The sequence below is a fragment of the Neohortaea acidophila genome, assembly GCF_010093505.1.
Source record: "Neohortaea acidophila strain CBS 113389 unplaced genomic scaffold BDY17scaffold_12, whole genome shotgun sequence".
Taxonomy (NCBI): Eukaryota; Fungi; Ascomycota; class Dothideomycetes; order Mycosphaerellales; family Teratosphaeriaceae; genus Neohortaea; species Neohortaea acidophila.
In genome coordinates this window covers 377,192-404,670 of record NW_022985521.1, presented here as the reverse complement: position 1 = coordinate 404,670, position 27,479 = coordinate 377,192, and the positions used below count along the sequence as shown (strand labels likewise).

At 57.1% G+C, this 27,479-nt stretch overlaps 17 protein-coding genes across 17 annotated transcripts; 9 read left to right on the top strand and 8 right to left on the bottom strand.

Moving 5' to 3' along the window:
- Positions 1–61: 61 nt before the first annotated feature.
- On the bottom strand, positions 62–1,071 carry BDY17DRAFT_257982 (uncharacterized protein; the record flags this gene model as incomplete). The annotated part of the gene is made up of 2 exons (XM_033731732.1): positions 62–641; positions 701–1,071. 2 exons carry the CDS (start codon positions 1,069–1,071, stop codon positions 62–64), a joined length of 951 nt encoding a protein of 316 aa, XP_033585692.1.
- Positions 1,072–1,334: 263 nt separating this feature from the next.
- Positions 1,335–2,799, top strand: BDY17DRAFT_305018 (uncharacterized protein). The gene has a single exon (XM_033734805.1). It carries the CDS (start codon positions 1,540–1,542, stop codon positions 2,671–2,673), a length of 1,134 nt encoding a protein of 377 aa, XP_033585691.1. The 5' UTR covers positions 1,335–1,539; the 3' UTR covers positions 2,674–2,799.
- Positions 2,800–3,505, bottom strand: BDY17DRAFT_305017 (uncharacterized protein; the record flags this gene model as incomplete). Its single annotated transcript, XM_033734804.1, has 1 exon — positions 2,800–3,505. The coding sequence occupies exon 1, from the start codon at positions 3,391–3,393 to the stop codon at positions 2,803–2,805; it is 591 nt and encodes a 196-aa protein (XP_033585690.1). The 5' UTR covers positions 3,394–3,505.
- Positions 3,506–3,629: 124 nt separating this feature from the next.
- Positions 3,630–6,117, top strand: BDY17DRAFT_305016 (uncharacterized protein). Its single transcript, XM_033734803.1, has one exon. The coding sequence runs from the start codon at positions 3,822–3,824 to the stop codon at positions 6,048–6,050; it is 2,229 nt and encodes a 742-aa protein (XP_033585689.1). The 5' UTR covers positions 3,630–3,821; the 3' UTR covers positions 6,051–6,117.
- A 1,386-nt stretch (positions 6,118–7,503) lies between these two features.
- Positions 7,504–8,391, bottom strand: BDY17DRAFT_257525 (DUF2407 C-terminal domain-containing protein; the record flags this gene model as incomplete). Its single annotated transcript, XM_033731695.1, has 1 exon — positions 7,504–8,391. One exon carries the CDS (start codon positions 8,389–8,391, stop codon positions 7,504–7,506), a length of 888 nt encoding a protein of 295 aa, XP_033585688.1.
- Positions 8,392–8,836: 445 nt separating this feature from the next.
- BDY17DRAFT_327908 (uncharacterized protein) lies at positions 8,837–9,297 on the top strand (the record flags this gene model as incomplete). Its single annotated transcript, XM_033737758.1, has 3 exons — positions 8,837–8,902; positions 8,969–9,079; positions 9,142–9,297. The coding sequence occupies 3 exons, from the start codon at positions 8,837–8,839 to the stop codon at positions 9,295–9,297; spliced, it is 333 nt and encodes a 110-aa protein (XP_033585687.1).
- Positions 9,298–9,343: 46 nt separating this feature from the next.
- BDY17DRAFT_305011 (uncharacterized protein) lies at positions 9,344–10,379 on the bottom strand. Its single transcript, XM_033734802.1, has 2 exons — positions 9,546–10,379; positions 9,344–9,484 (listed from the first exon to the last, which is right to left on the bottom strand). The coding sequence occupies exons 1-2, from the start codon at positions 10,243–10,245 to the stop codon at positions 9,444–9,446; spliced, it is 741 nt and encodes a 246-aa protein (XP_033585686.1). The 5' UTR covers positions 10,246–10,379; the 3' UTR covers positions 9,344–9,443.
- A 638-nt stretch (positions 10,380–11,017) lies between these two features.
- Positions 11,018–12,621, top strand: BDY17DRAFT_257800 (ATP-dependent DNA helicase pontin; the record flags this gene model as incomplete). Its single annotated transcript, XM_033731719.1, has 3 exons — positions 11,018–12,007; positions 12,067–12,323; positions 12,405–12,621. 3 exons carry the CDS (start codon positions 11,018–11,020, stop codon positions 12,619–12,621), a joined length of 1,464 nt encoding a protein of 487 aa, XP_033585685.1.
- Positions 12,622–13,609: 988 nt separating this feature from the next.
- On the top strand, positions 13,610–15,177 carry BDY17DRAFT_257602 (6-phosphofructo-2-kinase-domain-containing protein; the record flags this gene model as incomplete). The annotated part of the gene is made up of 3 exons (XM_033731700.1): positions 13,610–13,745; positions 13,819–14,405; positions 14,458–15,177. 3 exons carry the CDS (start codon positions 13,610–13,612, stop codon positions 15,175–15,177), a joined length of 1,443 nt encoding a protein of 480 aa, XP_033585684.1.
- Positions 15,178–15,271: 94 nt separating this feature from the next.
- Positions 15,272–16,168, bottom strand: BDY17DRAFT_49812 (uncharacterized protein). Its single transcript, XM_033738448.1, has 2 exons — positions 16,075–16,168; positions 15,272–15,981 (listed from the first exon to the last, which is right to left on the bottom strand). Exon 2 carries the CDS (start codon positions 15,979–15,981, stop codon positions 15,367–15,369), a length of 615 nt encoding a protein of 204 aa, XP_033585683.1. The 5' UTR covers positions 16,075–16,168; the 3' UTR covers positions 15,272–15,366.
- Positions 16,169–17,375: 1,207 nt separating this feature from the next.
- On the top strand, positions 17,376–18,364 carry BDY17DRAFT_49873 (uncharacterized protein). Its single transcript, XM_033738450.1, has 2 exons — positions 17,376–17,698; positions 17,764–18,364. Exons 1-2 carry the CDS (start codon positions 17,564–17,566, stop codon positions 18,133–18,135), a joined length of 507 nt encoding a protein of 168 aa, XP_033585682.1. The 5' UTR covers positions 17,376–17,563; the 3' UTR covers positions 18,136–18,364.
- BDY17DRAFT_49668 (uncharacterized protein) lies at positions 18,363–19,302 on the top strand. Its single transcript, XM_033738446.1, has 2 exons — positions 18,363–18,586; positions 18,647–19,302. Exon 2 carries the CDS (start codon positions 18,650–18,652, stop codon positions 19,268–19,270), a length of 621 nt encoding a protein of 206 aa, XP_033585681.1. The 5' UTR covers positions 18,363–18,586; positions 18,647–18,649; the 3' UTR covers positions 19,271–19,302.
- A 556-nt stretch (positions 19,303–19,858) lies between these two features.
- On the top strand, positions 19,859–21,142 carry BDY17DRAFT_257879 (pyridoxal phosphate-dependent transferase; the record flags this gene model as incomplete). Its single annotated transcript, XM_033731725.1, has 1 exon — positions 19,859–21,142. The coding sequence occupies one exon, from the start codon at positions 19,859–19,861 to the stop codon at positions 21,140–21,142; it is 1,284 nt and encodes a 427-aa protein (XP_033585680.1).
- A 201-nt stretch (positions 21,143–21,343) lies between these two features.
- On the bottom strand, positions 21,344–22,272 carry BDY17DRAFT_49854 (uncharacterized protein). The gene has a single exon (XM_033738449.1). It carries the CDS (start codon positions 22,102–22,104, stop codon positions 21,532–21,534), a length of 573 nt encoding a protein of 190 aa, XP_033585679.1. The 5' UTR covers positions 22,105–22,272; the 3' UTR covers positions 21,344–21,531.
- Positions 22,273–22,621: 349 nt separating this feature from the next.
- On the top strand, positions 22,622–23,692 carry BDY17DRAFT_49703 (signal transduction histidine kinase). Its single transcript, XM_033738447.1, has 4 exons — positions 22,622–22,803; positions 22,927–22,992; positions 23,056–23,162; positions 23,247–23,692. The coding sequence occupies exons 1-4, from the start codon at positions 22,720–22,722 to the stop codon at positions 23,506–23,508; spliced, it is 519 nt and encodes a 172-aa protein (XP_033585678.1). The 5' UTR covers positions 22,622–22,719; the 3' UTR covers positions 23,509–23,692.
- A 95-nt stretch (positions 23,693–23,787) lies between these two features.
- Positions 23,788–25,777, bottom strand: BDY17DRAFT_304993 (uncharacterized protein). Its single transcript, XM_033734801.1, has 2 exons — positions 25,352–25,777; positions 23,788–25,285 (listed from the first exon to the last, which is right to left on the bottom strand). Exons 1-2 carry the CDS (start codon positions 25,511–25,513, stop codon positions 23,876–23,878), a joined length of 1,572 nt encoding a protein of 523 aa, XP_033585677.1. The 5' UTR covers positions 25,514–25,777; the 3' UTR covers positions 23,788–23,875.
- Positions 25,778–25,826: 49 nt separating this feature from the next.
- On the bottom strand, positions 25,827–27,378 carry BDY17DRAFT_304991 (ribosomal protein L3-domain-containing protein). The gene is made up of 4 exons (XM_033734800.1): positions 27,245–27,378; positions 27,030–27,186; positions 26,298–26,971; positions 25,827–26,245 (listed from the first exon to the last, which is right to left on the bottom strand). The coding sequence occupies exons 1-4, from the start codon at positions 27,334–27,336 to the stop codon at positions 25,990–25,992; spliced, it is 1,179 nt and encodes a 392-aa protein (XP_033585676.1). The 5' UTR covers positions 27,337–27,378; the 3' UTR covers positions 25,827–25,989.
- Positions 27,379–27,479: the final 101 nt, after the last annotated feature.

The window sequence follows — 27,479 nt, the reverse complement described above, 5'->3', positions numbered from 1 at the left end:
ATGGCGTCGTAATGAAGCGATCTCTAGCAGTCTTTGAATCTATGATCTTTCAAACTCACCTCTACCCCTTCAACTCCGTCACATGCCCCCGAATACTGTCACGCTCCTCCGCCGTCAACTCAATCCCAAACCACTCCCTCAGCGCCTGCACCCTCTCCGCCTCACTCACACACTCCTTCACCACCTTCGTTCTCCCCCCAAGATTCTCCTTAACAACCCCATTCACCAGCATCCGCTTCCCATAAACCTCCCCCTCCCCATCCTCCCCCGCCCTCCTCAAAAACTTGACAACAAGCGTAGTAAACGTCTGGAAACTCTCCGCCGCACTGCCCGTATACCAATTCATAACGTGAAAATCGGCGGGCAAAAACTCGACCAGCTCCGAGAAGGCGTAGAAGGAATTCCACTCGCGGTCGGCGGCGTTGCGGTACTGGTAGATCCACATTTGGCGCGCGGGGTCGTCGCGCAGCGTCTGATCGGGCAGGAAGTCGCGGGCGAGTCGGATTTCTTGCGTGCCGATGTTTGGCGTTGGCTGGTTTTCTACCAGCGGGACTGGGACGGTGGCGCCGTCGCCGCCGAAGCCGACGTCGAGCATCCAGCGGGTGGAGTCCGGGAGGGTGACTATGTTTACTATGTGGACCCTTTGAGAGAGTGGATTAGAAGGGGGAATGGGATAGGAGTGGGGATTGATCGCACGAACCAGCCGATGTAATTCCCCTGCGGCACCCCATCCGTTCGATGCCGAATGCGCACGCCAACGGTGTACGCGTGGAATCCAAGACCGCGGAGCATGTGGTTGAAGAGCAGGCTGTTCTCCATGCAGTAGCCTCCGCGCCCTCTGCCATCGAGGACGATTTTCTGGAACAGCCGCTGCGGGTCGAGGGTGACGGTGCGGGTTGCGGAGTAGTGGAGGGTCAGATTTTCGTAGGGGATTGTGGAGATTGTGTGGGTGTGTAGGGCAGTGAGGAAGGCGAGGTCGTGTGTGGGGTGCTTGGTTGGGTGGTATTTGGGGGGGAGCTGGATGTGGGAGAGGAAGTGGGAGATTTGGTCTGGGGTGTAGGCGGATGCCATGCTGGGTGGTTGATGCATGGTTTACACAGTGCCTTTGGATTGAGAAGGGGAAATGAGGGGAGGAGAGTTGTTTTGCTCAAGTAGAAAGTAGAAAAGACGTGAGATTCAGCTAGTCATATCGCCATTGGCGCCACCAAGTTCGCTTGGTGGGAATGACAAGCATAGGGCGTACCTACCTGATGAAACTCCACAATCCGCGGACTATTGTACTTGCATGAAGAGCGAAGAGGGGGAGAGATAGATGAGAATATCTCCGCATGCCAACTGTCGTTGAGGCGGGGGAAGGAAAACAGGAGGAAGTGTGTCGAGGTGCGGTGGAGGGGGAGGTGTCGAGCAAAGCCGCCCGCCGATCTCGGCAAAGCACCGACATCATTCCCGCATTGCCTGCACTTTGCTACTTTCCACCTCCATGAATGCTTTTCCTCAGTCCTTGACGAGTGCGTGTGCGCTCCACTGAACCACCTGACCATGTCGCTATATCGGTGCGCACTGCGAAAGCAGGCTCTGACTCCCTTCCGACGCTCCTTCTCAGCCTCCCCGCGAGCACTGGCAGATCACGTTCGAATCATCGAGGTCGGCCCACGCGATGGTCTGCAGAATGAGAAGAAGAGCATACCGGTGGAGACGAAGATCGAACTGGTGAAGAGACTGGCAAAGACGGGCCTGACCACCATCGAAGCAGGCTCCTTCGTCGCCCCGAAATGGGTGCCCCAAATGGCCGCATCCGACAAGGTGCTGTCCTCCATCTTGGCCAGCCCTCCCTCCTCCCCTACCCCAATCACCTACCAATGGCTCCTGCCCAACTCCAAGGGCCTCGACAACTACTTCAAAATCATGAACACCTCCTCCTCCGCCCCCGACGGCTATCCCACCCCTCCTCCGTCCCCCAAATCCGATGCTGGACCCGCACTAAATACCTCCCCGCAAAACCCTAACGAGTCCACCGCACCGAATCAAAGCCACGAAGTCTCCATCTTCATGGCAGCGACGGAGACGTTTAGCAAGAAAAACACAAATTGCACCGTGCAGGAATCTCTCGACCGCTTCGCGCCTCTGATCAAAGCCAGCAAGGAAGCAGGCTACCCCGTGCGCGCCTACATCTCTGTCGCCCTTGGCTGTCCCTTTGAAGGCCCCGACGTAGATCCCCACAGAGTTGCTGAGATCGCTACAAGTTTGATGGAGATGGGGGCCGACGAGCTCAGCGTGGCGGATACGACGGGCATGGGCACTGCGCCGCGCACGCGGAAACTGCTGCAGACGCTAAAGGAGGCGGGCATCCGGAATGAGGATGTGGCGATGCATTTCCACGACACTTTTGGGCAGGCGCTGATCAATACCATGGTTTCGTTGGATCATGGCATTCGCGCTTTTGATAGTGCTGTCGGTGGTCTGGGTGGCTGTCCTTACTCTCCTGGGGCCACCGGCAATGTGGCGACGGAGGATCTGGTGTACGCGTTGCATTCGCTGGGCGCGAAGACGGGCGTGGACTTGGAGGAGTGCAGTCGGATTGGAGAGTGGATCACCGGGGAGATTGGGAAGGGCAATGCGTCGAGTGCGGGCAGAGCTACGCTCGCGAGGCTGCGGCGGGAGGGCAGTGCGTGAGAATGTGTTCCACGATGCACCAAGGCATATCTAAAACTATAAGATGAGAAGTTTAGGAGCGGACACGGGTTGAATATTCGTTACTCAATGCCTCGACATAGCATGCAAATAGGTTAAAAGCAAGCCTCATCACTGCGCCCCTCCAGCCAGCTCATTCAGCATCTCCCTCGTCGCGCCCAAATTCCCATTATCAGAGTACAGCGCGGCAATCAAACTCCCATCCAGCCCAGGGAACTCCTGCTGCAGCCGCGCCACATCCCGATCCTGCTGACTCTCATTGCCAGACTTGTTGAGTTCGAACTGCTCCATCGCTTCGCGCTGCTCGCCTCGCTCCTCCTCCGGAACGAACGCGGCCTCCTCGAAGCTGGGTCTTCGCTGGGGAAGGCTAGGCGCTTGGCCCCGGGCATCTTGTGGTAGACCTGGCGGAGGGTCGAAGTGTTGCGATTGCTGCTGCTGTTGTTCGTATGGTTGATATTGAGATTGCTGTTGGGCTTGCGGATGGGAAGACCACGGGTTCTGCTCCTCGACGGCTTCGAAGGGATTGTTGCTGCTTTGGTACTGTTGTTGCGCTTGGTGTTGATGATCCTGAGGTTGTTGCGCAGTGGACGACCAGGGATTCTGTTCTCCGGCTACGGCGGCGGAGGCGTTGAAAGGCTCCATGGGTTGTTGGAGTGGACGGTTCTGGGCTTCATCATTATCATAGAAGCCCCGGTCTGCCATGGTCACTTTTGTGAGAGGATGTGATTTAGGTAGGAGAGGTGGTGCTGTTCTTGGTGATTGTTTCGGGTTTGAAGATGGGATGCGCGTACGTGTCCTGAGTGATGGGAGAGCGTCAAGAGGGCAAGAGGTGACGTGGGGGGCAAGGCGGCGTTGTGGCTGTGGCTGCCTTGCCGCCGCGTTGCCGCCCCGGAAAGTCCGAAAGCGAGAAGGCGCTGGACGTCCATCACCACGGTCATGATATCGACTTGCAATACTCCTTTACGAAAGGACGAAGGCATGGATTTGATTCGGAGCTACCTGTACTGCCAGCTACACCCTCTGGCTCTACACAACGCATTTCTCGAGCGGTGATGAGGTCAAAACCAACAATATCTTCTTCGAAACTGGAGCGATCTGGGAGTTGACATCGCTGAACACGCTATGACAACATGAAGTCAGTCTGTATCATCGGTGCCGGTCCAGGTGGCCTGGTGACTGCAAAAACCTTTGCCGAAACTGGACAGTTCCGCGTCACCGTCTTCGAGAAGAAGGCTCGAATCGGAGGCATCTGGGCGCTGGGCAGGACTACTCAAGACGCATTCCTGAGTCCTGACACTCCGACCAATCTGTCGAGATTCACCGTCGGCTTCGCAGATTTGGACTGGGCGTCGGTGGACTTGCACCGCGGCCAGGAGAACGGTCACTCCAAGGATGGGCCTAGGCCGCCTCTGTTCCCCAAGGCATGGATGGTGAACGAGTATCTGGAGACGTATGCGAGGAGGTACATTCCAGAAGGCACGATTCGTTGCAAAACTGGAGTGACGAACGCCGAACGAAAAGGTGATCAGTGGAACATCACCGTGCGCGACTCCAACGGCCACAGCGAGACGTTGACATTCGACTATTTGATTATGGCCTCTGGTTTCTTCGCCCAGCCACGAGACCTCCGGCATTCAGTTCCCCATCTGCCAAAATCATATCCGCATATGCCAGTGCCGACCCTCCACACATCAGCTTTTCGCTCTCTCGACCGCCTCTGTCCAGATTCACAGCCTGCTCAGGGTAGAGCCATCCTCATGCTCGGAGGGGGCAACTCTTCCGGGGAGACGGCCGCAAACATCGCGCTCCAAATCTCCGACACGCAATGGTCGCCAGACAGAAGCAAGGCTCAAAGATATCAAGACTTCAAAATCGTCCATATCACCCCGCGTCCTCTCTATCCCGTCCCTCCTTTCATCGAGTACCAAGACCACTCGAAATCCTACGTGCCACTGGACTTTCGACTTTACGACTTTGCCCGCCGTCCAGAGTCCTTGCCGTCTTATGGTGGTCGGCAGACAATGGAAGTTAGGAATATCGTCCATCAGACGCTTCAAAACATGATGGGCGGCGACCTCTCTGACATTAGTCCAGCGCTGGTCTCACACCCCGGCGACGGACGGGGATCAGTCTACGTCGCACTCAGCGAAAGCTACGCTGAGTATGTCCGCAGTGGGACGATCGACGTGGTTGCAGGCAGAGTCAATGAGATCAGACTCGGCGAAGACGGCAGTACTGCCTCGGTCGTAGTCCAACAGGGCGATGAAAAGCTGATCATCAACGACATCGCTGCCATCGTCCACGCTACAGGATACACGCCTCATCCTGCGCTAGATATACTCGATGATGCCACCAAAGCGGCAATCAAGTACGATCCAGACAGCATGCGCCTGCCCATGATCCTCGAGCAATGGCAAACAATTAATCGCGACGCTCCGACCCTCGCATTCATCGGCTTCTACGAAGGCCCATACTGGCCTGTGATGGAGATGCAAGCTCGTCTCGCCGCTCAGCGATGGACATCGGGGAAAATCCCTGCGACAAAGCCGTACGAGCAGCAAGAAGAGCTGCTGAAGCTGCGCGCCAGCATGCGAGATCGCTCACTGGATGTTCCGCAGTACTGGCTAGGCGACCATTTGGGGTACATGGAGGACATGGCAAAAGAGCTGGGCCTGCAACGTCGCAGTAAAGGCTTCAAAGAGCGAGAAGGCATGCCCTCTCCAGCACGCTATCGGACTCCATTCACCAACACCGCAGAAGCGGATGCAGTAATGGCAGACCTCTCGCAAGAATGGAACGCCTCCACACACCACACGAAATACGTCGCGCGCGCCGCTTTCTGCGCCCTACAAGGAACCTGGACCATCAAGCGACACTTCACCAGCTCAACACCCACCTTCCCCTCCGGCACACTAGAAGGCACAGCCTCCTTCCACCCCCGCCATCCCACCTCCAACGGAAACAACGGCCACCCCTTCGATTTCGAGTACCTGTACACCGAAGCCGGCACCTTTACCCTCGCCACCAGCGGCGCCACCATGACCGCGAAGCGGCGATACGTCTACCGCTACCGCGAAGCGACGGATACGCTGAGTGTATGGTTCGTCAAGCCGGATCGGGCATTGTTGGAAGTCGACTACCTCTTTCACGACCTTGCTTTCGAGAGTTCGGAGGCTATGAGGCGCGAAGGGGCGCTCGTTGCCAAGGCGGATCATCCTTGTGGACGGGATATGTATTGGACTGAGTACCGGTTGCCGATGCAGGGTGTGGCGTTGAGGGAGTGGAGGCTGACGCATACGGTCAAGGGCCCGAATAAGGATTATGTTGCTACGACGGTTTATACGAGGCCGGGAAAGTGAGCGGAGATGTGGAAGCAGTTTTGTAGAGGATGATAGACGAGTGAATGAATGGCAAAGAAGTAAGACTACATATAAATTGCAAGGCTACGCGGCGATTTGTTACTGATGTGCGTGGGTGGAGCGGCTCCGAGGCGGGGCAAGAGCTTCGATTAAGAAATTCCGAATGAAGCTGCGGTGAACTTCTGCACTTCGATCACTCAGTTTATCCACCACCTCGCGTGAAAGTGTGAATGCTTCATGGTGAATATCTATCCCTCACTCCACTCAGAGCCACCAGTGGATGGAGAGCGCAGACCCCACCACGGCCCCGCGCCAGCCCTTCACCCTTCTAGCAGCGGGCTTCAATGCCTTCGGACAACTATCAGACCATCGTCTCGACGACATCCGCGCCGCTTATCCGACTCTCACTCTACAAAACGACACTGAGATACGAATTCTTTTCGCGGGCTGGAGTTCCACCGTCATCGTGGTAGGCGGGAAGAGGCTCGTGGGCCTCGGGCATCAAGCTTTCGACTATGAACTGGATGCGGAGACTGCGAGGGGTTTGAAGTGCGGCTTTGGTGACCATGATGGTATGGTGGGTTGCTTGGATGATAATGGGAGGTTGTATTTGCTTCGAGAGCGGGAGGGCATCCGAGATGGTGTGCTGGAACGTGTTAGCGAGGGGGAGTCCGCAGCGCGAATTAGCCATGTCGCTCTTGCGGGGAATGGCAGGCTCGCTATCGTTCTTCGGGAGCCTGCTGAAGCCTCGCGAGATTACGAAGTCGTCAAGTTCGAGCAGTGTTCGGATTTCGTTCGATGGATGGACAACTCCAGCAACACCCAGGTGCAGCAGGAAGCGCAACGCTTCAGGCTTCCCTCGCGTCCATTGGATCTTATCGCCAACACGGCGACATTCCTGCTCCGCACAGAAAGCAGCGAGGTCTACAGCTGGGGTGACGCGCGCCATCAAAGCCTTGGCCGCTCGATCAACGACGAAAGCGCCGTTGCGGCCGAAACACCTGGCATCGTGGACGCGCTCGGTGGACTGAGAATCCGCAAGATCGCGTGCGGAGGTTGGATTTGCGCCGCTTTGAGTGAGGACGACGCCCTATATATTTGGGGCGTTGGGAGTCCTGGAGGCGATCTTACGATCAAGCCGCTGCGCGAGGTAGGCGCGGGCGAGGTCGCGCTGGTGGCCCTGGCCGATGCAGATGGAGAGGTCGTTGATGTCGTTGACGTCGCAGTGGGCGATAACCATCTGGTCGCGATTGATGAGCGGCATCGACTCTGGGTGGTAGGGAGCAACAGCAACGGTCAGCTCGCACTGGACAGCCAGGAAGTCTTCATCGACGACTGGACTCTCGTCCAATCTCCCGAAAAGACGACCTTTCACAGCGTCATCTGCGGACCCAAAAGCACTCTCGTGCTCGCCCAGCCTCCTCTTGGTCTCCATGAAGATTGGCGCAGACGCTCAGTTCATAATACTCAAGAAGCCAAAAGCCAGATTGACCAAGAAGCCAGATAACACGGCAATCTGCTTCCGCTTCGACCACACCCCGTCCTCTCTTATCAGCCAGAACATGGCGCCAAGCGGCCAGAAGAAGCCGATCAAATTGCCATACAGCATATCCTCCAGGCCCCCCGCATCTTCGCCCCCAAAGCCACCCGTGTCTTCCGCGCCGGCAGCATTGGGGTTGGAGGGATTGTCGAGCCAGCGTTCTTCGAGTGCGAGCAGTTGCGCGCCGGTCGGCATGGTATCGGGGGTGTGGGTGTGGGATTGGATGGCGAGGAACTGCGTTCGAAGCGTAGCGATTTCTGCGGGAGTGAAGCCGGCGGAAAGAAGGCGATCAAAGCCTCGCGGAGCAGGGGTGGTAGTGGTCGAGGCGGCATGACCTTGGGTAGTCGTTGATATGGCATTTTGTTGCGCTTTCGACTCCAATGCCGCATCTGCCTCTTGTGCTGCTTTGGCTTCGGAGGAGAGTTCGGAGGGAGTCAGGGGATCGCCGATGGAGCAGTGTATGTAGACTCTCGCGGCCAGAGCCTGCTTTCCATCGCGCACTGGCTGCTTGCCCAGAGCCTTCTCACTCTTCCTGTCTTCGTCATCTCGAGTCGTTGATGATGGCGGCGGAAGGGTGACACTAACACTTCTTGACACCGCCTCGTTATCTTTCAGTACCTTTCCGGCGTGGATGAGGCGTATTCGGCTGGTGGAAGCGGGAAGTTCAAGGTGGGAGCGGATGAGCTGCTTCAAGGAAAGGCATGTGGTTGAGTCAGGATGGTCGAGGGTGAGGACGATGTCGGGGTTGGACGTTGAGAAGCGGATGACCAGGTCCAGTGGTGTGCCGACTGGAGGTGCCATGATTGCAGCTCACGGCTGCTTAGACCGTAGAAGTGTAGCATGCGATGTGTTGTCGTTGGAACATGAAGCTTCGAGCTTCCTAATCCACGTGCTGCATATCGGATCTCGCGGGGCTGACTCAGCAATTGGGGTTTGACGTATGCCGCCTCGATCGTCTTCTTCTGATCCCAATGACCCGACAAGGCCATCTCCGCCATTCTCGACTCAAACACAACTTGGCCCATCGAAAGAGACGCCCATGAGATAACCACCTCAGACAGAAGTCGCGTCGACACCCGTCACGGCAGACGTTGAAAACAGCTTGCGCCGCCCCAAAACGTCATCTGCATCAATCGCTTCCAACGAGACAGACTGCACGAAACCACTTGGCGACATCGACTTCAAAGCAGGGCCACTCGTTGTACGCACGTAATTCGGCGTCCACAGCGAGCCTGCGCAGGCCAAGATGCCGATCATTCACATCGTCCTGTTTGAATTCTATCCCGTCACGACCCACGCACAAGTTGAAGACGTATGTCAAGGCCACCACCACGTCGAAGCAACAACATCACTGACATTTGCGGATGCAACGATTCAGGTCTGCACTCGCATGCTCGCGCTCTCCCAGAAATGCGTACATCCCATCACTCGCCAACCCTACGTCAAGTCTTACGGTGGCGGGAGAGATAACAGTCCCGAGGGCTTACAAGTAGTCGGAGCCCCTGTCTCCCTTGTCCCTTTTGATCTGTCTTGCTGATTGTTACGTGGTAGGGGGCCTTCACACATGGTTTTGTAAGCGAGTTTCAGAACCAAGAAGATCGGAAGTACTATCTCGAACAAGATCCGGAGCATCTGGCTTTCGTGGCGACTTTGAAGAATGTGGTGATGAACGTGAGGGTGGTGGACTATGAACCGGGCAAGTTTTGAGCGTTACATGATGAGAATCTCAATGATGGGTAAGATAGATTGCAGCATTTAGATCTCTGTATATTCGCCCTGTATCGCGGTTGAATGCTCGCTCATGAACGCTTTCAGGTGACTCAATAATGCTGTACGATGATGGTTGTAACAGTCTATCCGACAGAGAAAGATTCGCCACAGCCGCATTGTTCAGCTGCAAAGTCCTCATTGTTAGCACGTACGTGGAAGACTCACGAAGGGGACGGAGGACTCACTGATATTCGGATTCCGAAACACAAACCTCGCACTCAGCTTGTCCTCCAGCCAATCCATCTCACTCCCAATAATGCTGAATAGCGCCTTGCTATCAATCAACACCTTCACTCCATCCTGCTCCACTGCCTCGTCGAAGGCGCCGGCCTTGTCAACGTATTCGAGATGGTATGCCAGGCCAGAGCAGCCGCGATTCTTCACGCCTACTCGAATCATCTTGGATTCAGGCTGGTCGAAGAGGCCGCGCAGTTGCGAGACGGCGGTGGGGGTGAGGGAGATGGGCGCCTTGCGGGGACGGAGTTTGGATTTCTTAGGAGTAGAGGCGGTTTGCGTGGTGGCAGTTCCGGCGCCGGCGGCCGTGGGCTTGCTCTTCTGCGCTTCGCTTTCCCTTTCACTCACTTCTCTGCTGTCTTTCCTCTCCCATGGCGCGGTAGGTGGCCAAGTCTTCTGATCGCCGCTCGATATGCTCGTCTCCGGGATACCTTCATTCCGGGGTGGCGGCGGCACGGAGGAGGAGAGAGTTTGCGGTCGCGCGGTCTCGGTCATCAGCGGTCGTTTGGAGGATTGCTGGGCTGGTCGGAAGGAGGAAAAGGGACATCTCTGCGCTCGTAGACAGCGTGTGCATCTTCTTGTGGCGGCTGGTTGGGAGGCGAAGCGGAATATTGTCGCTATTGAGGGCCCGCTCGTCCGTAGAGTTGCCATGATGCGAAGACGCCGATGGCAAAGAGACGATGCGGCGGGGATAGGTGATGAGGTCGTTGAATCAGGTGGGATGGTGGTGGAAAGCGTGAGGTGACAAAAGCAAGAGTGGGCAGCGCGGTGTTTCGGAGATGTCTTTGATGGAGGGACGGTGACGCCATCCGGCGACCAATGAGAGCGGGGATTTAACTAATAGAGGCCAACACGGCTGTACTTTACGAGACATATCGCTCCGAACGCTCCCCATCCCACACTTAATTGAACGCGGTAGAAGTGAGCCTGGCATGTAGCCTGACAGGGTGCTCCTTTATCGACAAGTACCATCATGTTGAGACTTCTATAAGACTGCTCCATCCACGTGATTCCCGTCTTCGCATCCCTGCAGCAAGTGTGTATCACCCATACGCCGACCAAATCGACGAAAAACGTCAACAACTGCCGACTCGAGTCGACGGCTTCAGGCTTCTCACTGTCATCATCAGGAAAACGAGAAATCGAGTCGACTCTGGTCACGATGCTGGCAGGATTGTATCCACGCGGACGGGAAGGTTTGCCGAGGGTAAAAGTTTCCGCCCGCGCGTTTCTTCTCACTGCAACCGCGACTGCTAAACGAGACCGCCGTATGATCTCCCTTTCGTGCTTCTGTAACGCCTCCAAGTATCGAGTCACTCCTTGGTCAGACTGATTCAGGCTCTCCCACATCCTCTGACCCCAGCCAAACTCTTCCCGTCGCGCTCCTAGCTGCCGCAGGGACACTCCCATCCACCCTGTCACAATGGCGACCTCAAACGGCGCCGTCGCACCCACCCCTCAACCACAACCTCCCGCCGCGGCCACAAAGGGCCCCGAGCCCGTTTCAATATCGGAGGTCCGACCCAACAACAGCCGCGAAAACCGCACAGCAGCCCATTCGCACATCAAAGGGCTCGGCCTGCGACCCGATGGCACCGCCGCACAGGACAGCCACGGCTTCGTCGGACAGACCGCGGCGCGAGAAGCATGCGGTGTGGTGGTCGATCTCATCCGCGCCAAGAAGATGGCCGGCAAGGCCGTGCTGCTCGCTGGCGGACCGGGTACAGGGAAAACGGCTTTGGCGCTGGCCGTCAGCCAGGAGCTCGGGACCAAGGTGCCGTTCTGCTTGATGACGGGGAGCGAGGTGTACAGTGCCGAGGTCAAAAAGACAGAAGCATTGATGGAGAACTTCCGACGCGCCATTGGGCTGCGGGTACAGGAGAAGAAGGAGGTGTATGAAGGCGAGGTGGTGGAGCTCACACCGGAGGAGAGCGAGAACCCGCTCGGGGCGTACGGGAGGACCATTTCACATCTCGTCATTACTTTGCGGAGCTCGAGAGGAACGAAGAAGCTGCGGCTCGATCCCAGCATCTACGAGGCCATCCAAAAGGAGCGCGTCCGGCTGGGAGACGTGATATACATCGAAGCCAACACTGGTGCCGTCAAACGTGTTGGCCGCTCCGATGCCTTCTCCACCGAGTTCGATCTCGAGGCGGAAGAGTACGTGCCTGTGCCAAAGGGCGACGTTCACAAGAAGAAAGACGTGGTGCAAGACGTCACGCTGCACGACCTGGACGTTGCGAATGCAAGGCCGCAGGGTGGGCAAGACGTGATGAGCATGATGGGGCAATTGATGAAGCCCAGGAAGACGGAGATTACGGAGAAGCTCCGGGGCGAGATCAACAAAGTGGTCAACAAATACATTGATCAAGGAGTCGCTGAGCTGGTGCCGGGTGTTCTTTTCATTGACGAGGTAAGATTCGCGACGCCCTCTACAACCCCATTCTTCATGCTGACCACTTTCTTCCTCAGGTGCATATGCTCGACATCGAATGCTTCACCTATCTCAACCGCGCGCTGGAAAGCACCATCAGTCCCATTGTCATCCTCGCCAGCAACCGCGGTCAAACGACCATCCGTGGCACAAACTCTCCCCTCGACCCATCGTCAGGTCTCATATCCGCCCACGGCATTCCTCCCGATCTCCTCCCGCGCCTGCTCATCATCCCCACAAACCCCTACACTCCCAGCGAAATCCGCACCATCATACAAATCCGGGCGCGCCTCGAGTTCGCCACTCCGACCGCTCCTCAGCTCTCCACGGACTCATCTGCCGCGGCGCAGAGTCTGAAAGTTTCGGCGAGCTTGAGTCCGGAGGCGTTGGAGGCCTTGACAGCGCAGGGGGAGAAGGTCAGTCTACGATATGCGCTGCAGCTGCTTGCGCCTGCAGGGATCCTGGCGCGGGCGAGAGGCAGTGAGGGCGGGGTTGTAAGTGGAGGGGATGTAGCGGAGGCGGTGGGCTTGTTCATGGACGCCGGCAGGAGTGCGGCGTTGATTCGGGAGAGGGTGGGCGAGTTTATCTCGTGAGGCAAAGGGCGAGAGAGATCATGATGCAGGCTGACGGATGTGCTTGACACTGCTGCACGACTTGCCGTTCACAGCAGAAGACAAGGCTGTCTTGCTTTCCAGAGCGGAGTCAACCGTGCCGGGTGGTACCCCTCGACGAACACAGCACGCGTAAAGGCGACTTTGCGACAGCCGGATGCGAGTTGTGCAGGACTTTCGGTGAGATGGACAAGATAAACGATGGTGGATGTTTGATCAGATGTTTGAGGAGGGTTTAAGAGTGCAGTAGATATGTCCTCAATGTAGTCCTGACAGAGCAACCCAAAAACCGAAGATGGCAATACGTCTACGCATTTCAGACCGCGAACACGAGCACTGCAAGCATGTCATTGTCATTCACGATCAACTTCATGAAGTCGTTGCGGCTAGCTTGCCTTGCCGAGCAGCCGCGGCGCCATACTGTAAGCTTCGGGATGGATGAGGCAGGCGGAGCGAGAGCCGATGATATCAACGCCCGCCAGCCCGCTACACACAAAAACCTCGACGAGTTGAGTTACGTACAGTACATGCAAGATTATCCCCCACGCACAAACGAGTACATTCCGCCAAGTCAACCCCGGTCTGTTCATCAGCTGATTGAGGTACATGCAGCTCTTGTCCCGTAGGCATCGTCTGCCATCCGTCCCACCACCCGACTACACCCGCACGCCCGGTGTTCCCCATGAACTTGCTAGGAGGGAGAGCACCAGCAGCCTATCACCAACCGGAGTCACTCCTTACTCGCCCTCACGCACCCTGACCCCGAACGCGACTCAAGACGAGTGCGTTCTCCGACCGTTCCACCAAACGCCGTACCCTTCACCACCTCCCACCATCTCGTCTCCGGCTGTCCAACCCTCCCAACATGTCGCCCGCCGTGGACGACATCCCCTCCCCTGCCGATGGAGCTTCCCAGCAGCAACCCGATCAATACAAGTCTAACCTTATGCGCACGCCACAAGGCGACTTTATGCGGCCGGCAACAAGAACAAGAGGTAGCTCCAACGCCGTCACCAATGGCGTGGGCGTGCAGGCTGAAGACACTCGCATTTGCGTCGTCATGGTCGGTTTGCCTGCGCGAGGAAAGAGTCTGATTGCCCAGAAGGGTGAGTCCATATACTGTTCTTCATCGAGCGATCTCGGAGGTCCGTGTCATACCGAGATCCTAATCCTCTGTAGTCGTGCGCTATCTCGGCTGGCTGAGCATTACGGCGAAATGCTTCAACGTCGGCAACTACCGCCGCACCGCCACTCCTCAGCCCAACGCCGCCTTCTTCGACACCAGCAACAAGGAAGGCGAACGGCTTCGCAAAGCCGCCGCCGAGGCCGCAGTGGACGACATGTGCAAATGGTTCCGCTCGCCCGACAACCTCATCGCCATCCTCGATGCCACCAACTCCACCAAACCCCGACGACGATGGATCAAAGAGCGCTGCGACGCAGAGGGCATAGAAACTATCTTTGTGGAGAGCAAGTGCGATCGCGAGGACATCATACTAAGCAACATTCTCGAGGTGAAGACGACAAGCCCCGACTACGAGGGGCTGGATCCCGAGCACGCGGCCAAGGACTTCCTGGAGCGGATAAAGATGTATGAGCGGGTGTATGAGACGCTGGACGAGGACGAGGCGGACATGACGTATTGCAAGATTATCAACGTGGGCTCGCAGGTCATCATCAATCGCATCCAGGACTACTTGCAGTCGCGCGTGGTGTACTACCTGATGAATCTGCACATCAAACCGCGCTCCATATGGATCAGTCGGGTGAGTGGTGCGACATCATGACGATTGGATATGCTGAGCCTAACTTAAATAGCACGGCGAGTCAATGTACAACTTGTCCGGACAAATTGGCGGCGATGCAAACCTATCTGCACGCGGCAGGAAATACGCCGAAGAGTTGCCGACATTAGTCAAGCGATCCGCCGGTGACAGCCCCCTTACCGTCTGGACATCGACTCTCAAGCGAACGGCGCAAACAGCGCAACACCTCCCCTACGAAAAGCTAGCGTGGAAGGCGCTGGACGAGCTCGATTCCGGTGTCTGCGACGGCCTGACCTACGCCGAAATCGAGGAGAAGTATCCGCGCGACTTCAAAGCGCGCGACGAAGACAAGTACAATTATCGCTACCTCGGCGGCGAGAGCTACCGCGATGTCGTGATACGTCTCGAGCCCATCATCATGGAGCTGGAGCGGTCGGAGAACATCCTCATCGTCACGCATCAGGCCGTCCTGCGCTGCATCTATGCTTATTTCATGGGCAGCACCCAGGAGAAGAGTCCGTGGATGGAGGTGCCGTTGCATTGCTTGATTCGGTTGACGCCGAGGGCGTACAAGACGGAGGAGGAGCGGTTATTTGCCGATGTGCCGGCAGTCAGTACGTGGCGGGAAAAGGGGAGTAAGGCTGCGCATCAGGTACAGACGCTGAGCATCTCGGAATGTGCAGAAATGTGTACTGACATCGCTTGCGCGCAGGATACCCCCGAGAACTCACGACGGCCGAGTCCGTCGATAGCAGCGCAGACGAAGCCTTGAGGAAGACTTGGAAGTCATTTGAACGGGCAGCTGGATCTGCGTCATCATCGCCTGGCATATGTGATCAGGAAAGGACTCCAAAAAAGCGGGGGGGCCGGAAGTCACGTTGTGGTGGCCGGTAGCTGCGCAAACCCTACTCACTATCTTGAGTGCTGTACGATTCAATGCACTCGTTCGTCCAGAGGGCAATTAGTTGCAATGCTTGAATGTCGTCTTCAACGTGCTGCTAGAGTTGGGCAGCTTCTCTCGATGGCGCGCCGGCGACACCCAAAACCTGCTTTGATACATCAGTCCCTTACTTATCTTAACGACCACTCTGCTCATACTTCTCTGGCTGTTTGCCAGTCTGGCAAGCTCAACAAATGCCGGACGCTTTATGACGTCCGAGCAACAGCAGGAAACGTCGGGAACAATGTCCCCAGCACAGCGACCGCAGCCACAAGCCAAGCCAAACGAAGCCCAACTCCAGAAATCCATCCTCGCCGCGCGAAAAGTAGTCCAAGCGCAGGACGCCGCCACGGAGCTCTCGTCGAGACCGCGTTGCGCGGTGCGGGAGAAGCGCAGGCCTAGGAAGCTGCAAGTGCGGTCGATAGCCGAAACATTTGACAGCGTCTGAGTTTTTTTTCGTTGTGCGGCGTCTTGGGCAAACACATGGCTCGCAGCAAACCTGCCAGCAGGCAACCAGCGCGGTTTCACGGAGTCGGGCGACGAGGTACATATGTTCAGCGGGTGATGGCAGCTCTGACTTTCCACAAGACCAGGCATCTGGTCTCTGGTCCATCTGAATCCAAAAAGGGACATCATGTGCGTATGTTCGCATTCCTACTTCAACTGCAAGAACCCCTTCACACGTCGACTCGCCGAGCATCCCAGGACGATTGTTGACCAGCAATGTATGACGGCAATTTACCAAGGATTGACGGAGAACGAGATCTGCCACGAGACCCAAACGAGGACCATTAACCGGCTACTGGATGACTGCCCTGCTTGTGCTGGAGAGACCTGCCCCCGGAGCGTTGTGATCTTCTACACCCAGGCAATGATGGAAAGGGCCGCGACACGCTTTCTGCGTAACCGTCCTGACCTATGGTTCGATCCGCAGCGGTCAAAGCATTGGCCGCGGCTCTCTCGACATCTTGTCCGGATTTGCGCAAGGCGTATGGCGATGCTACCAACTGGGCGCTGGTCCACGCTGCTCTGGCTCGAGCATCAACTGTACCTGCCAGCGTCATGCCCCAGGGAGAAGTGGCCCTGAACCCTCTCTACGACTCACCGTCCGGGAATGACGTGAAGGAGATGGACATCACGCTGGGGACACCTGATCACCGAGCCTCCAGGAGTCTATCACCGAAGGCAGCCCAGCCAAAAGTTCAGGAGGCGCCACTGCGCCATTATGGTCAAGTTTCACTCGAATCAATCAGCCTGGTAGCCAGCTCTGTCGCGCGGGCGATGGTGCGCTCGCATCGCACACCACAGCATCGCGTACCAAGGGGAAGGGTCGGCGCACATAGAGCCGTTGCGAAGACAGCGTTGCATGCGGCTTTTGAGTAAAAGGGTACATCTACGAGGAAGGTCACGGTTCAAGCGTATGATGCAGCTATGATGCAACTTAGCATCCTCCAAGAGCAGTCTAAGCACACCTCACTGCTGATTGATTTTACACGTAGCTGCATCCGGACTCTGCTCCGTGGATCGCAATCCAACCACGACCCCGCTAAGCTTCTATTTCGAGAATGGAAGTGATTGACTGGCGGGTTGTGATCGCTATGTAGCATGGTGGCGTGAGAGTGCAATCACTTCATTCCATGACGGGTGGATTTGAATACTCGCGCATCCAACTGCCGTCCTGCTGTGCGAGGGTGATGGACTGCATTCTACCTCACTGCAGACCCAAGGATCTTCTGGTTCTCTTCACCATCTGCAATCGAGCTTCCGCGGAGAAAGACGATCGCCTGACGGTGTCGCCGTTCACTCTACCCCACACTGCCGTTCGATCGACAGGTCGATGACAGCTAACCGGCAACGTCGTCCAAGATCGGTGTAAGCAACACCTCGTCATCCCCTATCGATATCGATCAAATCGCGGCCCGTCCTCTCCCCCTGCTCGGCCGGATCAATCGCCGTTGATGATGTTCGCCCCATCATTGAGGCACTAGCGACACAGCCCCGGCACGGAACACATGTAGCATCACAGCAAGGCACGCTCCGTTGTCAGATGTCGTCTTTCCCAGCATGGCGCTTCTTCATGTTCGCTCCTCGCGCTCCACCAGATTCTCCTGTCATTTGCGACTCACGATCGCCTGGCACCATGCGGATGCGATTGGGGTGTTGATGATATGCCCTTTTTCGAACTCATCATCTGCTGCTCTCTGTCGAAGTTGACCTGATGCTTGAGAGAGAAGGCATGAAGGCGAGGAAGTCACGGCCTGAGTTTGTCGATCCTCCATTAACCTACAATCACTCGCGAACGGTCCTTGATTCGCATCAGTCGACTTTCTCGGACGCTTCTCTCAGAAGATGTGTACGTTTCCACTGCCGAACTTCCCCCTCGCCCGTTGCAGCATTGACGCGCACCCACCAGGCCAGTTCTACCGTCGCTGGGGCCTCTGCCCTCCACACGCGACCCGGCCGGCATTCATCATCCAGCGACATTACGAGGACGTGATTGTGCAATGCGAATGGGCGCAAGAGAAGAATCTCGCTCCAGAACAAATCTGCCGCAACGTGACGCGAGGCTTCGACATCATTAGCGGCGAAAGGTGCAACGAATGTCTGCAGACGGAGGTTGGGTGGGGGAATATTCACTCGGAGATGATCACGCTCGAGTACGAGCTGTGGTTGAGCGTTGACGCGGCGAATCTGGACACCAAGCCTGCTTTGGAGACCGAGGGGCCGTACGAGCCGATTAGGTGGTACGTGCCTAATGAACAGTTTCTGGCGTGGATGCAGAGCGTTTAGCTTCGCGGTCGTGATTGTGGACACTGGCACTGGTAGGCCTGGCAGGATTCAATGACTGGTTGTGCTCGACTTCTCCCGGCTTTTCTATATATTCCCGAGATTGTGCATACCCGGGTGTGATCGATCCGGCACAGTATCATCGTTCCCCCGGGTAGCCGCATACAGAACATCATTCCATGAGGAGCTTGGTCCACGGATGGGGGCGCAGTACTACAGATGTTTGAGGCGACCAATGACCATCGCTGGTCAATATCGACACGAGGACAACGCATACACGCATGACCATCGTGTATCACCCGACTAGAGTGGAGTGAGGTCGTCTTCGTTCACGCACGTCCAAAGGCAGAGGTATATATCGGCTCTTCAGTGTCGTGTCAGAAAGGGCATCTCTCCCAACACACACATCGAGAACAGTACTTCACAACCCCGGAACACTACTTGACTCCTTGCTGTAAGTCAAAGCCTACTTCAAGGCCAAGCCGGACAGGGGGAAAGCTTACCATGGTAGCAGAAGATGTCGAACAACAACAGCAATAACAATCCCAATCCTGGAGACAACCAGCCGACCGGAAGTACCAATCCGATTAGAAGCACCTATCCGACTGGGAGCACCTATCCAACTGGGAGCAACCAACAACAACCCGGAAGTCGCTTCTACCAGCCCCTCCCCGGCGAAGCCCACGGTGCAAGGCAAATGTACTCCTTCACGCCCCTGCCCATCGCGCCCAATACAGGGTGGTACCCCAACCACACCCTACACGCCAGAGCGGAGCTTAAAGTCTACGACAGGACACTTCCACCCCTACCAGAGCGCCTCGGGCCGCCAAACCCCCGCGGAGGCGACACAAGGGAGTCGTGGACGATGGCAGCGCGACAGCGAGCCGTGCCCGAAGCGGTGATTAGTTTGTGGACGACATCGGTCATTTGGTTGGAGGACTATGCGCCGCCGGCTGGGATGGCGCGTTCGGTGCCGATGCAGCAGGGCGGGCCGACTCCTCCGCAGCTGCCGGGTTGGGTGCAGCCGTTGGATATCCACCGGGAGAGTTTCACGCAGTGGGAGTGGAGGGCACGGCAGGCTGGTGTTAGCGATCAGGATATCAATGCTTGGTGGTGGTGGGCTGTGAATCGGCATTGAGGGTTTGACAGCCTTGCGTGTTCTCAGAGGCTGCGTGACGGTTCTCTGGCTATTGCTTTGATTTCAAACTTGTTGTTCACATAGAGAGTGAAACCGTGCGAGAAGCAACGTAGAAACAGGTTCATATGTTGTGTCAATATGTGTAGCCTGCCGTGGTCGCGCGGAAGTGCAGTTAGAAGGTGCGATGGAGGTGTAGTCGCAGATGATGCGCTTACCTAATTGTGGTAGGAGCGGAAGTATAAAGATGGAAGGGAATTGGAGCGTTGAGTTGTCCGTTGCGTACGCTGTTGCCAGATGATTGTGCAATATAGGCTGATTAGGCGAGTGGGTTTGTTCATCCATTGGGTACTTCAATACTACTACAAGGAGTCCGTTGGCCACGTCAAAAGAGCAAAGAGCAGTGAACGGCTAAACTGGGCGGTTAAAGGTGGTTGCTTCTCCAGTCAGGCTGCGGTGGAGCTTGGACCCTGCGGGAAGCTGCCGCTCACAAAGGGCAACGCATCCTCACAGACAACTTTTTGCCATTGACTCAAACACCACCCCCTCCCACCTCTCCTACCATCAATCCCCACCTCCTTCACATCCACAATGCTGGCCAGATCGGTATTGCAGCGGGCCTCCGCCGCCCCTGCTCGCCAGTTCGCCCTCCGACAGTCCCTTCGAGCCGCAAGCACCTGGTCCAACGTCCCCCAAGGTCCCCCGGATGCCATTCTCGGCATCACCGAAGCCTTCAAGAAAGACTCCAACGCGGAGAAGATCAATCTCGGAGTCGGAGCATACCGCGACGACAAGGGCAAGCCGTACGTGCTGCCGTCGGTGCGCACGGCGGAGCAGAAGATTGTGGAGCAGAACCTTGACCATGAATACGCCGGCATCACGGGCGTGCCCAGCTTCACCGCTGCTGCCGCCGAGCTTGCGTACGGCAAAGACTCGACGCCGCTGAAGGAGGGCCGCATCTTCATCACCCAGTCCATCTCCGGCACGGGTGCGTTGCGGATAGGAGGCGCTTTCCTCGCGCGCTTCTACCCCAACGCCAAGTCCATCTACATTCCCACCCCGTCCTGGGCGAACCACAAGGCGGTGTTCAGCGACTGTGGGTTCGAGGTCAAGCAGTACCGCTACTACAACAAGGACACCATCGGCCTCGACTTTGACGGCATGGTGGAGGATATCAAGAGCATGCCCAAGGGAAGCATCGTCCTGCTCCACGCCTGCGCCCACAACCCCACGGGAGTCGACCCGACGGAGGAGCAATGGCGCTCCATCAGCGAGGCGGTCAAGGCGGGCGGACACTACCCCTTCTTCGACATGGCCTACCAGGGTTTCGCATCCGGCGACACCAACCAGGATGCCTTTGCCCTTCGCCAGTTCATCAAGGATGGCCACCAGCCCTGCTTGGCTCAGAGCTTCGCCAAGAACATGGGCCTGTACGGAGAGCGGGTGGGCGCCTTCTCGATCGTCTGCGAGTCGGCGGAGGAGAAGGCGCGCGTGGACTCGCAAGTCAAGATCCTCATCCGACCCCTCTACTCCAACCCGCCGGTGAATGGGGCGCGCATCGCCAGCAACATCCTCACCGACCCGGCGCTGAACAAGCAGTGGCTGGGCGAGGTGAAGGGGATGGCGGAGCGGATCATCAAGATGCGGGCGCTGCTGAAGGAGAACCTGGCGAAGCTGGGCAGCAAGCACAACTGGGACCACATCACGTCGCAGATTGGCATGTTTGCGTACACGGGCCTGAACGCGGAGCAGACGAAGAAGCTGGCGGAGGAGCACTCGGTGTACATGACGAAGGACGGGCGGATCAGCGTGGCGGGCATCACGTCGGCGAATGTCGGACGTCTTGCTGAGGCGATCTACAAGGTTACCGGCTGAGTTTGCGTGCATGCGTCACAAACGGGCAAACGGGGGGCGCCTTCTTTTCTTCGATGATCGGCATGTTGCAGCAGCCAGCCACGCTCCGGCGGGATGCAAGATGATGTACATTCTACTCTTCTGCTTTACTACCTACAGCAGCAAGCGAGCGCGGTAAATTAGACTATTGCGCGATAGACTGCTTACCTTGTCCTACTTCTCTCCTCAGTACTCGCGAGATCCCAATGGTTTTGGATCATCCCATCAAGGTTGTGTCAAGACGATGAGGCCGGGGGGGGGGTTGGCGATGGCTCAAGAGCCAGGGTATGCCGTGAGATTCACGGCGCCAGGCTAGAAGATAGTGCAGATCGAGGGGCCAAGAGGGGTCCGCTTGTCAGCGCTCGTCGAGGTCAAGCTTCGTTTAGCGTTGCGGCCCTGCATGCGTAATGGGCCCTGCGCGGGTTCTGGCCCCGGCGGGGATGACGACGCTGGGTGGAAATTTCGGTGTGCGCAGCGCTCTCATACGAGGGTGTTGTGTATTGATACCAATGTTCACTCCATCGTTGCAATTTGCTGTCTCCGGGCTCCGAGGGCATCACCACGGTAGAAGAAGAAGAAGCACGTGGACATGGCTGCCGATGCAGGCAATGTCTGTGCAACCGTTGCTGCAAGATGTGGTGTGATGTGGGTGCAGCATCCAGTGCATTGGGAGGGGAAGGATGACGAAATATCTCCATTTTCCACCCCCGACGTGCCCTCCCCCTCCCCCTCCCGCCGTCTCCTCTCCCCTTCGCCTGATAGGATGCGAGCCGTGCGCGCAAAGAGAGGAGACCTTCGATGCTGCCCACGTGAAGGGCAGCGCTAGCATTCCGCATGGGCCACTGCTGCCCATGCTGGAGCGAGCGAGGCGACTGTTTAATCCCATCCTCCTCCTCTCCCACCATCTTCATCCTGCGTCTCACCCCGTCCTGTCCTGTTGCCATCCATCCTCTCCTCTGACATTCTTGGAATCACCCGTACTCCAGCACTGCTTCTCCGTACCTGCGTCTCGAGGCCGACAATAAGCTTTTCCCTCAGCGGTTCCGCGCTTTCATCATCATCATCGCCCGCCGTCCATCTCCACTCCACCCACGCAAGCCACCCGCCTCACCCAATCCCACAAGCGAGATATCGCCGCGCACGCTCACATTCCACCCCTCCGACGCTGCGAGCACGTGGTGTCGCTCCAACAGCAACTGCACGCGGTACGCACTCCCTCCCTCCCTCCCACCTCCCTCTCCCTCCTCGCCGGCCAAATGCTCGCGTGAAGTGAAGTTCGGGGAAAGCGTGTGAAAACAGCCAGGCCTCTGACATCATCGGGCCACGTAGGGAAAACATCGAATTCGGCCGCAACCCTCGCATGCCGCCGCCGCGACCACGCCCATTACCGCATTTCCCGCTCCCACGACTGCGCGCATTCCATTTGGTGTGAGAGAACTCTGGGTGAAAGGCGGCAAGCAATCTCTACGGCCGCCCGAGCAGCAGATTCCCCACCACACCACCATCCACCATCCGCATCCCCTCCGACACATACACATCCACCACCCGCCAGCAGCAGAATGCCGGCGCCTACTCAGCAGCGGGTAAGACCTTCGCCCTCCCCGTCAAAATCAACAGTGCAGCATCGCGAGGAGGAAACCACGGTGTGTGATGGCAATGGTCGTGTGCGCGCTCACCAAGCCGCGCCAATCCGAACTTCAATCCCACCAGCCACTGTCATCTTTCCGTCTGCGGCCTCTCGCTGACCATTCTTCCCACCCCTACAGCCTGATGGCGGCACCATCGAACTCGACAACTACCCCGAAATCATTGATCTCACCGTCTTTGAGCAGGTTCGCACCCCTCTTCACGCCCCGGGCTTTCCTCCACCGCTACTTGAACTAATTCTAACCCAGATCCTCGAAATGGACGACGACCCCGAGGATCGCGACTTCAGCAAAGACATCGTATCCGGCTTCTTCGAGCAAGCAGAGCAAACACTGGAAAAGATGAACCAGTCCCTGTAATCCCACCCCTCCCCCTCCCAACAATCACCACAAAGCATTCCCCTCCCCCAGTAATAATTCTAACCACCCCCACCCCCCAGCGTCCAATCCAACCTCCCCGAACTCTCCAGCCTCGGCCACTTCCTCAAGGGCTCCTCCGCCACCCTCGGCCTCGTCAAGGTGCAAAAGTCGTGCGAGAAGATCCAAAACTTCGGCAAGCGGCTCGACGCCAGCGGCAACCGCGACGAGCCCGACGACGCAAAGAGCCTCGACAACATCCGCTCCACCCTCGGCGACGTTGACGAGGAGTACCACGAGGCGAAGCGCTTGCTGCAGCAGTTTTTCAAGACGGAGGGAGAGTGAAGTCGGTGGCTGGCTAATTCCGGTAAGTGGTAGCGTGGTCATGGGCTGGAAGCGGACGCCGCTTTGCAGTTTGCCCTCTCTGCACGATGTCGGCGGCAGCGGTTGGGCAGGCTATGGTCAGGGCTACGGTGATGGGTGGAATGTGGCAGTGGGCTGCGGCGAGTGTGTCATTCTCTCAACCTTTCCCTTTGCGTGCGCGAAGCCAGGCAGGCGTGCATGCGGGCATTTCGGTGTAGTACAGCACTCATCAAAGAAAGCGATCCTTTTTGCATTACGCTGATGTGAACCCTTTCCCTTCCGTCCAACCTCTTCTACTAACTCGTCGACCTTGGAGGCACTTGCTCGCCATCCGACCCGCGCGCTCTTCTCACTCCTTGTTCACTAACCACACCTGTCCTTTGCTGTTAGCAATCGCCTCATCCAGCTCCTCGGTAGTCGAAGCATACACAACGTCCATCGAATCCGACCCCGATACCCCCTTACCCTCGCTCTCTTCTTCCTCCTCCACATCCGAAAACTCGCTGCTGCTCTCCTCTTTATGCTCACACACACTCCTCTTCCCGATCCCGTTCCTCGTCCACTTCCCCCGCTTCTCCACCTCCATAGCCGTATCCCGCTCCTTCACTTTGGACAAATCGAACACCTTCCCGTTAGGCGTGTGCAGCGTCTGCGTTCCATCGTTCGCTTCGAGGACCGTCATGTCGGCCACGCTGCCTACGAGGCGGTACTTCGAGCCGGGCTCGCCGACGCGCAGGAGCTTCATTACGGCGGCGGTGGCGTCTGTGGTGCTTTTGTTGGCGTCGTTGTCGGTCACGCGAGCACCCGCCGCTGCAGGGGGTGATGTCTCCTCTTTCTTCTTCTCGCTTCGGCGTGCCTTTTGACTCTTCTTCTTTTCCTTCGCTTTCTCTCTCTGGCGCTTCCTCATTGCTTCCACGACGTCGTCGCTCCCCGCCGTCTCCCCAGATGTAGTCGAAGAAGAAGAGCACTTCTCCTCACTGACGGACGAAGTCGCATCACTCCTCGCCTTCAGCTGCCGCTTCTTCTTCTCCGCCTTGCGCTCCCGCTTCCTCTCCTCCTCCCTCTCCCTCTCTTTCGCAGCAGCGAGATCGTAAAAGGAAACAGCCACGCGGAAGCCCTCTCCTTGACCCGCGGTGCGTTTGCGCTTCAAGAATAAGTCAAGCTCCTCTTCGTCCGTCATCCGCGGCTCACCAGCTTCCACGCATCCGACGACGCGGTACGGCGTTTCGTGGGACGTCATCGTCAGCGTCCTCTTGACTCCGTCTGGCTGACCCGCCGCACCTTCACCGTTAGAGCCGTTGGAGAAGAAGTCCCGGAAGTCTTGCACGGAGATTTTGCAAAGCAAGAGACGCGGACTCGCTTTGTCTGCGTCGGCGAGGAGGGCGTAGTCGATGGTCGTGTTGTGCGCGACTTCCAGCTGCTTGATGGCATTTTTGATCGCGTGCGTGCGTTCTGGCGCTGTCATTGCTGTGCGGTCTGGCGATTCCTCTTTTCTCTCACTCGTACCCGCGCGGAGGATGAGTTTGGGGATCTTCTTCGTAGTCTCGTTTTCCAGCGATGGCGACGGGTTGGGGTGCCGCTTGGAATCGAACGTGTGCACCGTCAAGCCCTTGGAAAGGAGTTGGCCGCGCAGTCCAGGCGTCTCCTTCCCCTCGTGCCACTCGAACAGCTCCACCGTGTCGTTCTTCCTGCGTCCGTGGACTTTCATGCCCACGGCATCGGTGAAGGAGGGCAAAAACGGCGCAGCGTGGAACTCTCTCTATCAGACAAAGGATGTCAGTATCATGAGCCTAGCCACTTCGTGTTCATTGCGATGGCCACTCACCAGACTGCACTCGTCCGCCGTAACGTACTCCCTGTTCTCCTTGTTCTCCTGATTCTCCTTCACACGATCGTCGCGCTCGTACGGGGCGGTGTTGTGCGTGCGCAGGATCCAGTACATGTCGTCCATGATGTCTTCGCCACCCTGGCCGTTGAGCAGAGCCATGCTGGGAGTATGATCGGGGTGAGATGGGCGCGTGTACGGATGCCAGGGGTTAGATGGCGATGGAGGGGGTGCGTGGATGCCTAAAGAGTGTCTAAGAAAGGAAGGTGAATGTGAATATAGATGGAAACGAGGAATTCATGCTGAAAAGTAGGGGGGTGAATGTAGAGGAGTGAGTGGTGGGACGGTGTGGATGCATGAAGAAAGTGACGTGGCACAAAGGGCGAAGGACATGCGTGCGAGCAAACGAAGCTGCAGCCATCCGACGGGGAAGTTACTTACAGCCCTTTGAATGGAAGGCACGGACAAAAGAAATGTTTGGAAGGCAGTAGTTGCTTTGGTATTTTCAATTCGAGTTCTACCTGCCAGCAATACTCAAGTACGCTGTGATTGAACTGCAGTGCAGAGAGCAAAGGTACTCACTGCGTGAACGCCGATTCCTTCAATGCATGCCGTGGCCCGGATCCTCCTCAGCGAGCTCATGCCGCGGTCTGCAAGTCCTTCTTCAGCGTACCCACAAACTGCTTCTTCTCCGCCGGCGTCTGGTATGCACCGTGACCGAACTTGCTGCTGGTGTCGATCCACTTGAGGTCGATCTTCTCCAGTGCACGTCGGGAAGTGTGGATGAACATGGATTTGCGGAGAGTCATGACACGCTTCTTCACACCCGGCACGGAGCCCTTGAGCAGCACAAAGTCGTTCTTGACCTCGCCGTATCGCACGAAACCACCCAATCTGGGGGATGTTAGCTGGATGTCTGATGAAATTGGACATCGGAGTGACTTACGGAGTGATCTGCTTCTTGCTGACGTCCGACTCGGTGGCGGCGTTGCCCTCATCCGAGCCCTTGCCAACGCGGTAGACCTTGTGGTTGACGGAAGTACGGTGGTGGTATCCCATTTGACCCGCACGGGCAACGGTCCACTGCACGTGGGACGGATGCCATGCACCGATACAAGCAACCTTGCGCAGACCCTTGTGCGTCTTGCGAGGAAGCTTCTTCGTACCCCAGCGGCTGGTGACACCCTGGAAACCGTGACCCTTGGTGACGGCAATGCAGTCGATCATCTCGTCCTGCTCGAAGATGGTGTCGATCTCCGCCGGCTTCTCAAAGAGGCCGTGGGCGAACTCGACCTTGTCGGCAATAGAGCCGCCGTTGACTTGGATCTCCATCAGATGCGCCTTCTTCTGCTTGAGCGGGGTCTTGTGGATCTGGGTGTGGGCGAGCACGCGGACGACGGTGCAGTACTTCTTGATGCGCTCCAGGTCGCGGGTGATGCTCTTGCCACTCTCCTCGGCGTGCTTCTTCGCGTACTTGGTGAAGGCCTTCTTCTTACTCCGGTACCAGTTCTTGTAGAAGCGTCTCTTCAGCTCGTCGGAAAGATGCTCAGCCCAGACAGTAGTCAACGAGCGGAGGCCGCGAGGCGTCTCGATGTATCCCACCAAGCCAACAACCATCATCTGTATGAATGTACGGATCAGCGCATGCCATCAATGGTATTGGCGCCAAGTCTCGTACCGGAGGAGTTTCGATGACTGTGCAAGCCTCGACGATCTCCTTCTTGTGGTTCTTCGCTCCCGGGCGGTCGAGGTCGCGCACGATGGTCGTCATGCCCGCCTTGTAGCCCATCGCCGCCGTGAGGTGCACCTTTTGCTTCGGGTCATCTTTGGGGAAGCTGGAAGTGTATCAGTCAATGTACTGGAGATTTCGAGCGGTCCAACGCTGTATCCTACCTCTTGACCTTTCCCCGATGACGTGCAGCTCGCTTGCGTGGCAAGAATGCCAGCGAACCGTGACGAGGCGCCTCAAACTTTCGGTGCGACATGTTTGAGGGTGTGAAATAGTTGGTGATCGTGCAGAAGTCGTTAAGGATGGACGTTCAAAATTTGGACCTGCTAGAATTCGCACCGTGCTGTGCCAAGAACTTGCTCGGGTACATTCCGGCTCGGGCCGCAAGAGGCAAGTTTG